Raw genomic sequence first — 10405 nt, 5'->3', positions numbered from 1 at the left:
TTAATAGAACAGAGTGTTCTTGCATTGAGGGAGTACTTGAGTGGAGGCCCAATGTCCATCTGCTACCTTAATACTAAACCTATAAATATATGCACATATATCTATTTCCCCATTATCATATATAAATATATTTACATATGTACATGCCTGTATTTAGGCCTCTATAAATGTCCTTTGCCTCCTGGTTCTTTCCTTGATTTCCTTTTACTTTCCTCTTGTCCTACCATCATGTTCAACCTTCATTTGGGTTTCAGTAATTCCTCTGTTATATTGCCCTTGATCAAGCCCTACCAGGCCTCTTACACCCTCCTCAACACCGATTTTAGATCACTTGTCATTCCCTTGTCCCTGGGCTTGTTAACACCACTTCCTTTACCCCACCTGCCCCTCTCCCAAGTCCCCCGGAACCCTCAGTCGCATTGTTTTCTCCTCCAGATTGTTTATCCTGCCTAGCTTATCTAGATAGACCTGCAGAGATAATAATATGGACAAAACAAAACAGAGCAAAGCAACAAACAAAACAGCAGCAACAACAAAATTATAAAGAAAAGCCTGTAAATAGTTCGAGGTCTGTTTGTTGACCTTTAGGAGTGTTTTCCTGGCCCCAAAGTCTGTTTTTGGTACACCCTCAGGACTTCTTTGCTCTGCTCCCCTTGCTGTTCTGTTGCATGCCCATTAGCATTTTGCCTCTGTGTGGTGGGGTTAGATCGGGTGAAATTGACACACTATGTCTCCAGTGTTGTCCCCTGTAGGGTTATGGGTCAGTAAGGGATATGTCTCCTAGTGGGGCCAGTCATATGGTCCTCTCTGTGCATTAGCTGCTCTGAGCAGGGATATTGTCCTCAAGGTGTGGTGGGCCAGGATGTGCTCCACTCTCTCTTCCTCCCCTTTCATTTGCTCCCATGTGCTCTGATCAGACATGTTCCTCTCTCTGAGCTGTAGCTTCAGTGCTGTCCTTTGAAGTAAATTCTGGTGGAAGGAGAGGCTGTCCACATAGTTGGGATTGTGGCCGGCCCCTCAGACCTCTCTATTGGTTCCCTTCCTGAGGGTTTTATCTGTGCCGAATTCCATTGTCAAGAGCTCTTATCTGTACAATGTGTGTACTCTGGTCTAGCTGGATTTGTAAGGTATAAGTGGGTCATGGTAGGGGTGGTGGTGGCAGGAGTCAGGGTGGGGGGGGGGGGGGGGGGGGGGGGGGGGGGGGTGAGGAGGAGGAAGCATTCAGGATTTAGAGGAATGATGTGTGTTTCATCAGTGCTATCCTGCACCCTGGTTGAATCATCCCTTCCTTGTAACCCTTCTGTGGGGGGTATCCAATTGTCCACACATGGGCTTTGAGTCTCAACTCCAACCCTCCGCATTCACATTAGGAGACAACTTTTTTTTTTTTTAATTGGGGGCTTGTACAGCTCTTATCACAATCCATCCATCCATCCATTGTGTCAAGCACATTTGTACATATGTTGCCGTCATCATTTTCTTCTTTTTAAAAAAAATTTTTTATTTGCCATCATCATTTTCAAAACACTTTCTTTCTACTTGAGCCCTTGGTATCAGCTCCTTATTTTTCCACTGCCTCCCGCACCTTCCTTCCCTCATGAACCCTTGATAATTTATAAATTATTACTATTTTGTTATGTCTTACACTGACCGATGTCTCCCGTCCCCCTGGGAGGGAGCTATATGTCAATCATTGTGATCAGTTCCAGGAGACAGCTCTTGACCAAAGTAGAAGGTCTCATCCTTCTCCCCAGGAGCAGCTGGGGGGGCGGGGGTGGGGGGTGGGGTGCGGGACATAGTCCCCTCCTAACTGATCGCATCACTGGGGCTCCTCCAGTTAGGGCGGAGCGCCTGCGATTTTGAGGGGCCTTTTGAGACCCTGGTCTGCTTAGGGATTCCCTCACCACTCACCTTCCCTTCTCGGGGCTCCTCCCCCTCTTAGGCTTCGGGAACGGATGAGAAAAGGAACAGAGTGCACCAGAAGAACGAGGAAGACATAGCTGCAGGCACTTCTGAGGCTTTCCGGGTACTGGACTGAGGGGCTTGGGCTTCTTAGTGTTTTGTTATTGGAGCACCCCCACCCCAGGGAGGGAATGAAGTGGGAAACACACCCCTTACCCCCCCACACCCAGGATGTTGCCTGGATTCCAGAGTCCCATTCTGGGCACAGAGGAAGAAAGAAAAGACAAGCACTTTTGTGGGGCAAAAGTCTCTCTCTCCAGGCTCAGTCGTGATTCTGATGACATCCTCCTTTCCTTACCCTTGCTTTCTTCCCCCATCCAGATTGACCCTGTTCCCAACACCCACCCACTTCTTGTCTTTGTCAACCCTAAGAGTGGCGGCAAACAGGGGGAGAGGTGAGACTGGGTCTTCTAAGACGGAAGGAGGGAGGACCTACAGAGGCTGGAGGGAGGAAGGGACCGTGTTGGATGGAGGGGGCACACCTTGATGAGACAAATCCAGAGGGTGAGGGACAAAACGTCCCCTCACCCCCAAGAGAGTCCCCGTTTCTCTGACAACAGGGTGCTTTGGAAGTTCCAGTACCTGCTAAACCCTCGACAGGTGTTCAATCTCCAAAAGGATGGTCCGGAGGCGGGGTGAGTGGAGGCCGGGCTGTACCAGACTCTGTGTGTGTCTATGTGGGGAGAAAGCAGGAGCGAACACTGTGTTGGGCACAGAGGACCCCTGGAGCCAGCCTTCAGGATACTTCTTTCCCAGGGTCACTGAGGGCCCTGCCTCTGCGCGCTCCTGCTCAAAGAGGGGACATCTGCTTTCAAAGGATGGAGATAAAAGTTCTTCCCTCCCCGCTATGACTTTCCCCATTGCCCCTCTTCTCGACCATTAATAGAAACCAAGTCTTTTGACAAAGAGTCCAGAGGCAATCTGCTGGGAGCTGAGTAGCCTTACTCTTCCGGTTGACCTTCCTCACACACACACACCCTTTTTTTTGTGTGTCTCAGGCTCAAATTCTTCAAAGATATTGCTGATTGCCGGATCTTGGTGTGTGGCGGAGACGGCACCGTAGGCTGGATTCTAGAGACCATCGGTCAGTGCAGGGAGCGGGCCAGCCAGGGGCCTGACTGGGCCAGTGGCTTTCCAGAGCGAACTGTCCATTTCCATTTTCTCCCCTGTCTCCCCAGACAAGGCTAACTTGTCGGTTGTGCCTCCGGTCGCTGTGTTGCCCTTGGGTACTGGAAATGATCTGGCTCGTTGCCTACGATGGGGAGGAGGTAAGTGGCTAGGGAGTGAGTGTTTGGCTGGCGATGGGGAAGTGGGACAGAAAGAAAAAGTGACACAGAGACGCATCGGGCATCTGGTGCAGGAAGAGAGCTGGTAGGGAGAAGAGGGGCACAGATGTGGGGGCACCAAGTGGCGTGCCCAAAGGAAGAGCGCTCTGGAAGAAGCAGGGCTGCTGATTGTTCTGTGATCAGAGGGTGAAGTCGCCTGAGCTCACAAGGGTATGTGTGTGTGTGTGTGTGTGTGTGTGTGTGTGTGTGTGTGTGTGTAACAACAGCTTTCTTCCCTACAAACAGACAAATAACCTTCTGCTTCCGCCAACCAGCTCTTTGGTCTTTGAGAATCATGGAAAATGAGGGATGTCTGAGTTACCTAGGGCTACTATATCACCAGTGGGTGACTTTAAAAACCAGAAATGTATTTTCTCACAGCATAAGAGGCCAGACAGGAGGCCCTGATGGCATAGTGAGCTGGGCTGCTAGCCACAAAGTCAGCAGTTTGAAACCACCAGCTGCTCCCCAGGAGAACAACAGGGCTTCCTACTCCCATAGAGGGTTAGAGTCTGGGAAACTCACAGGGGCAGTTCTACATGGCTTGATGGCAGTGAGTCTGGTTTGGGTTGGGCGAGAAGCTGGAAATTGAGTTCCGGACCCTGTCTTTAGAGGAGGTTTCTCTCTCTGTAGACTCTGGGGGAAAGAAAAGCCTTGTCTCTTTTCAGCTTCCATTCCCTGGCGATCAGGGCGATCCTCCTGCAGCATGGCATGCCCTGGCTTTGTTTCTGCTCTACCTTATTTGATCTGCTCTTTTATATCTGAAAGGCGATGGATTTAAAACTCAGCCTACCCTGATACCCCCACATTAACACAACAGAGAACGTCTATCACCAAAGGAGATTAAAGCACCCTGGTAGACCAGTGGGTTAAGCACTGGGCTGTTGACCCAATGATCTGGACATGTAGGCGAGGAACCCCTGTGAGGGAGAAAGAGCAGGCGGGCTGCGCCCCTAAAGAGAGAGCCTCAGAAGCCCTGTAGGGCAAGTCCCCTCTGGCTGGGAATTGGAACCAACTCGATGGTAGTGGCTTTGGTTTTCTGGGCTTCTGGAGGTAGGCTCTGCAGCATCTTTGAAGAGGCCACAAACCCTAACAAAGGGGTGAACCACGTGGAAATCGGGAAGGTTAAAGGTGTGATGGAGAGAGTGGGCTATTTAGATTGACTCATTGATTCATTCACCAAGTAGACAGTCATTTTATTAGTTCATCATTCTTTCTTTCTGGATCTTTTGCAATCAGGTCCTAATCGGTCTCTCATTTCAAGTCTCTTTGCCTCCTCCCCTTCATAGATGAAAGGCCTGCAGGCCGGTGTTTGTCGATGAAGAGCTTGAGGTGTGTTGGAGCTGAGACGATGTCCAGAGTTCGTCTCTGAAACCTAGTTTATAGGATAGGAATCTGGTGACGAGCCGGGAAGGCGTGCTAGGTAGAGGAAGTCGTGTAAGCGTAGGGGCAGAGGGCTCATCAATCTGTATAGTGATGTGTTTTCACCAAGCCAAATTCTCTGCTTCCAGCCTATAGGGCAGAATAGAACTGCCTCAGTGAGTGTCAATTCTTACAGACATAGAAAGCCTCATCTTCCTCCCTCAGAGAGGCTGATGGTTTTGAACTGCTGACCTTGTGGTTAGCAGCCCAGTGTGTAAACCACTACTTCACCTGGGTGGTGTGTTAGGGGAATTGTAAATGACTCCCTGTGATTGGGGAATAGGGGTCAAGACAGGAATGGGAAGAGGGAGGCTGAGTGGGACAGAGGCCAGATTAAATGGGGCTAGGAGCCTTGGGTGCAATGGGTATGTGTTGGGCTGCAATCTGCATGGTCGGCACTTTGAAACCAGCTTCTCCTGGGGAGAAAGACTGGGCTTTCTACTCCTTAAACAGTTACTGTCTCAGAAACCCACTGGGGGTCGCAATGAATCCACAATGACGATGGCAGAGTTCGGTTTTGGGTTTTGGAGAAATGCTTTGCTAAGGCATTTTAAACTTCATCCTGCCAAAACTGTAAGCAGATTTGTCCACAGAAATGATTTGTATAGCTTTATATTGTTTGCCTGGCAGTATGTTAAAGTCTTGGGAACGTGATTATTTCTAAATGGGATATGTATTATTCAGTTCCTCACAATCCCCATGGCTCCCTGCTTTAGCTTTTAAGCCCTGGAAACATTTGAATGTGGAATCCCTGAACCTGGACAACTTTTGAAAGCTACTGCCCGAGGAAAAGTGAGGAATAGGGCCCCCTCCCACCTCACCCATCCCACCCCCAGTCTCTCTAAGCCCAAGACGTTCTTTTGTAGCTGAGAGAGTAGTGGTATTTCAGAGACCCAGTGAGGCGTTTGAAGAGTTAAATTGAGAACTAGAGCTATACTGTTGGTTTTGGCAGAGACCATTGGCAATGTTTGCCAGACGGGTTTCTGTGGGGTTGTAGGGATAAAAGGCAAATTACTGTGAGTGAAGCCGTCAGTGGGATGTGAGGAGGTAGAGACTTATGTTCTGAACACCCACCCACCCCATTACAAAACTAATATGCTTACGGTTAAAAATAAAAATGAAAACATAACACACATCACTCCCTAACGCCTTGGGACCTTCCCCTTCATGTTTTCTCTAAGTGCATACTGATACATATTTAAGTCACAATGAGATCATGTTACAGATTTTTTTCTCCCTTCTTTTTTTAAAACAGTTCCTCTTGGGTGTCACTATCGTCAGTACAGTTAGGTTTGCCTCACTCTTAGAGAAATGAGTATTCCCTGGTGTGAATGAACCATCATTTATTTAACCAGCCCTCAACCGATGGCCATTTGAGAAGCACCCCTTTTTTTTACTATTACAAACTATGATGAGGTATATTTATCCCTGCACACCCCTCTAGGAGAGATTCCTAGAAGTGGAATTACTGCCTCAGAGTATTTGACTATTTTACTAGTAACTTTCTTCTTTAAAACCTTATACAAACAATATATCCCTAAGTTTCTGCTGTAAAAGATTTAAAGGCATAAAGTATGTAAGTTTTCACATGTTGGCCTCTTGTTTGTTCTCCACCAACTTCCATGTACTCCCCAGAGATAACCATGATTTATGCTCACTTTTCTGCTTTTACATGTTCTTTCTCTCTCTCTCTCTCTCTCTCTCTCACACACACACACACACACACACACACGCACACGCACACGAGGGAGCTTCAAAAGTTCGTGGGAAACTGGAATTAGAGGTATGAAGCTCCTTCACATTTGGCTCTTAAAATAAATAAATAAATGGGATCATACTGTACACATTGTTGCAGGACTTGTTTTTTTTCATTGAATAGCGTAGCTTGGATCTCTCTCAGTTAGTGCTTGTGGGCAGTGAGATGGTTCCTGAGTTCTTGCAATTATCCAGAATGCTTCAGCAAACGTCCTCACACACCTACCTCTGTGCACCTGTGTTTACTTTTCATAAGAGAAATCCCCAAAGTAGAAAGACTGAATCGATGACATGTTTTGATAACATTGTAATAAAAATTGCCTTCCACAGAGTGAGGGACCGGTTATGCGCCAACTAACAGCATAGAGAATGCCACCTGAGTCCGATAGCCTCAGGGGAAAGCATCTGGCTTTCTCCGTGTCTTTAGGCGTTGTCCGACTGAGGGCAACAAAAAGTTAGCCGTTTTATTGTGCAGTTCTTTTAACTTTTAGTGCTGGTGAGATGTCTCATGTTTATTGAGCATTTGTATTTCTTCTGTGGTTGGCTTGTTTTTATTATTTGTCCATTTTAATATTGAGGTTTTAAAGAACATGATTTGTAAGCATTGTTATTTTTTTTTTAACGTTAGGGAAATTGGTCTGTTATATGTGTTGCTATTTTTGCTCTGCCCTGGGTTTGTATTTTTCTTTTCTTTTCTTTTTTAATTTTTTTAAGTGCTATTTATTTAACCATACAGAAGTTTTTAATGGTAATAAAGTTGTGTTTATCAGTCTTTCCCTTTGGGGTCTTAATTTTGTGTTACTCTTTAGAAAGGCCACTCAAAAGATTTATATATTTTTTTAAATCTTTTTTTTCCCTTAGAACAAATTCTGTTTCTCTTTTTACTTTTAAATTCTTTGACCCAACTTTAATTTGTTTCAGCGTAAGGAGTGACTATCATATCCAATACCATTTCTTAAATAATCTCTCATCTCCCCCACTTATTTGAAATGTTATCATACACTAAACTCCCATATACACTGGAATCTATGTATTGTCATCACTGTGACAGAATCACACTGGTCAGATACCGTCGTTCGATACTCTGTTCTGTCTGGTGGAATGTGGGGAGAAAGGGTCAGAGAACTCGATAGGGATTTTCGCATTCATTACTCATCTTTCTCTGCATTTTCCTGGTGATTCTGCCCAACCAATCCTGACAGGCTTTGGCATCATTCTTAGATGTGCATACACAGTGGGGACAGTCATCCTCTGTGACAGCTTGGAGAAATGGGTCCACTACGGGGTGACCTCAAGATTGGTCCGTGGGAGCCACGGCGAAGCCCCCTCTCTTTCACTGGCAGGGCCTGGGAGGTTCTGTAGAAGCAGAGCAGAGGATCTCTGGGACCGTGTGGAGCTGTGCTAGAAGGAGCTGGTGTGCTCTGAGCTAACCTGTCTTCTTCCCCAACCCTAGGCTATGAAGGACAGAATTTGGGGAAGATCCTCAAGGACTTAGAGATGAGTAAAACGGTACACATGGATCGATGGTCTGTGGAAGTGATACCGCAGCGAACTGCAGAGAAGAGCGACCCTGTACCTTTCCAGATCATCAATAACTACTTCTCCATCGGTGTGGTCAGTGGAATGGGACTTGGGGGTGGAAGGGAGGAAGGAGGGCCACAGCAGGCTGGTGCTGGAGGTGGGCAGCGTCACTGAGGTGTGACCCAGGGAAATCGGTGCAGGGAGAGTGTGAGTTGTAAGAAAAGAACTTAGGACACGCTGCTCCGAGACTGGGAAGTTACACAGAGTGCTGGGCTGAGAGAGGAGGCATGCCTCTGATCCCACATCCTCTGTTCGCCCCAGGATGCCTCAATTGCCCACCGATTCCATATCATGCGAGAGAAATATCCTGAGAAGTTCAACAGCCGGTAAGGGAGAGGAGAAGGGCGTGTGGGCATACACAGTAGCAGGAGCAAGGTTGTGGCCAGTTGGACTCAGACCACTTAGGTGGACAGTGGGTCCTCTGTCCTCAACCAAAGCCACTCTTGCTCCCCATGCTACTGTTGTTGGGAGGTTGAGGCCCTTCCCGGGCACCAAGCCACTCCTTCTGACACTGTGTCACCCGGCCCCTCCTTCCTGGACCATATGGTGGGACTGACAGAATGAAGAACAAACTATGGTACTTCGAATTTGCCACATCTGAATCCATCTTCTCCACCTGCAAAAAGCTGGAGGAGTCTTTGACAGTTGAGGTACATGTGACCCGCCCTACCATCCTTTTGAGCTTCCCTCGCCCCGTCTTCTTCAGTCTATACGTCTTTGACCTTCCCTCACTTTCTAACCCATGTTTCCCGAGCCCTCACGATTTCCCAGTCCCTATTTCCCTCCACTCATGGCAAATCCGCCCCCCTGTGTGTCATATGGTGAAGAGGCATCACACCCATGATTCTGCCATGGGTGAGACTTTGTGCCCTCCCCAACTGGGGCTGTGTCCTGCTCCTGTCAGATTTGTGGGAAACCCCTGGACCTGAGCCACCTGTCCCTGGAAGGCATTGCAGTGCTGAACATCCCGAGCATGCACGGTGGCTCCAACCTCTGGGGTGAGACCAAGAGGCCTCATGGGGAAGGCCAGATCAACCAGGCCCTGGGCACCATGGCCAAAGTCATCACCGACCCTGAGATCCTGAAAACCTGTGTACAAGGTGAGGAGGGGCGGGGCAGCCTCGAGAGTTGAGCGGATATGTGGGGCCAAAGGGAAGGCTTAAGTGCCTTTGGGGCCACCCTGCTTCTATAAAGCTTCTTTTCCTGCCATGCACCCTGCAGACCTAAGCGACAAGCGGCTGGAAGTGGTGGGGCTGGAGGGTGCCATTGAGATGGGCCAGATCTATACCAAGCTCAAGAGTGCTGGACATCGGTTGGCCAAATGCTCTGAGATCACCTTCCAGTAAGGCATTTTCTGGGCCCAGGGCGGCGTGCGGGGGGCAGGACGAGGGCAGAAAGGTTAAAGAAATGGTAGAGGGCATCCTAAGAGATCGTCCTCAGTCACAAAGGGCCCCAACGCCAACCTGAGGAAGCAGAGTTCTTGTGTTTAGTTGGAAAGAGTGCTCCACCAATCCGCCCTGTCCTCCCACAGCACCACAAAAACCCTCCCCATGCAAATTGATGGAGAACCCTGGATGCAGTCACCCTGTACAGTGAGTATGACCTCTGCCTGCCAAAAACCCAGCCCGCAGGTCCCACGACCCAAATGCACTTGCACTCAATAGCTCTGCTGCTTCCTGATGCCCCAAATGCTGAGTGGTAGTGAGTTGATGCAGACTCATCCTATAGAAGTGAGATGAGGGCCCCTGTGGGTTGCTGAGGCTGTAAGTCGTTACAGGAGCAGGAAACCTCCTCTTTCTCCTGCACAGTACTTGGTGGGCTCGAACTGTCGACCTTGTGGTTAGCAGCTCAACATATAACCTACTCTGCCATCAGGCCTGCTGATGTTCCAGGTTCACCCAAACACTGACTTCTTAGCCTCTCCAGAACCCTAGTAACCCACCCCAACGCCCAGCAGTCCCCCCACCCCACCCCAAATCCCTGCTGCTCCAGCCCCAAGGTCCAGCTTCTGAATGTGTTCCCTTCCCTTCCAGATCAAGATCTCCCACAAGAACCAGATGCCCATGCTCATGGGCCCTCCCCCTCGCTCTTCCCATTTCTTTGGCTTCTTGGGTTGAACCACCAGCCCCTCCCTGGACTCCACCCATAGGCTCTGTACATTGCTGCCACACCCTCCTGCCAGCTCAGGGGAGTGTTCCTTCACCCTCACAGTATTTATTACCCTGTATCACCTCTACTATGCACCACACACACGTGTGTACCATGCGCACACACACTCACACACCACAGACACATATTGAAAGTGCCTCATCTGAATAAAATGACTCTTTTTTTCCACTGGGCTATCTGTGATAAGTAAA

At 48.6% G+C, this 10405-nt stretch overlaps 1 protein-coding gene across 1 annotated transcript in view; it reads left to right on the top strand.

The window, feature by feature from the left end:
- The window catches only part of DGKA (diacylglycerol kinase alpha), an 18168-nt gene extending 7786 nt beyond the window's left edge, over nt 1-10382 (top strand). The window contains exons 12-23 of the mRNA XM_045289076.1: nt 1943-2026; nt 2284-2357; nt 2523-2597; nt 2961-3046; nt 3141-3230; nt 7918-8078; nt 8307-8371; nt 8605-8695; nt 8950-9145; nt 9267-9387; nt 9577-9637; nt 10079-10382. Of these exons, the coding sequence (XP_045145011.1) occupies nt 1943-2026; nt 2284-2357; nt 2523-2597; nt 2961-3046; nt 3141-3230; nt 7918-8078; nt 8307-8371; nt 8605-8695; nt 8950-9145; nt 9267-9387; nt 9577-9637; nt 10079-10162 (1188 nt within the window). The 3' untranslated portion in view covers nt 10163-10382. The remainder of the gene's footprint in view (nt 1-1942; nt 2027-2283; nt 2358-2522; nt 2598-2960; nt 3047-3140; nt 3231-7917; nt 8079-8306; nt 8372-8604; nt 8696-8949; nt 9146-9266; nt 9388-9576; nt 9638-10078) is intronic.
- Nucleotides 10383-10405: the final 23 nt, after the last annotated feature.

Source organism: Echinops telfairi, unplaced genomic scaffold, assembly GCF_000313985.2.
Source record: "Echinops telfairi isolate 266 unplaced genomic scaffold, ASM31398v2 ScPeMD7_2;HRSCAF=8, whole genome shotgun sequence".
NCBI classification, from domain to species: Eukaryota; Metazoa; Chordata; class Mammalia; order Afrosoricida; family Tenrecidae; genus Echinops; species Echinops telfairi.
This window is presented reverse-complemented; position numbering and strand designations above follow the sequence as displayed.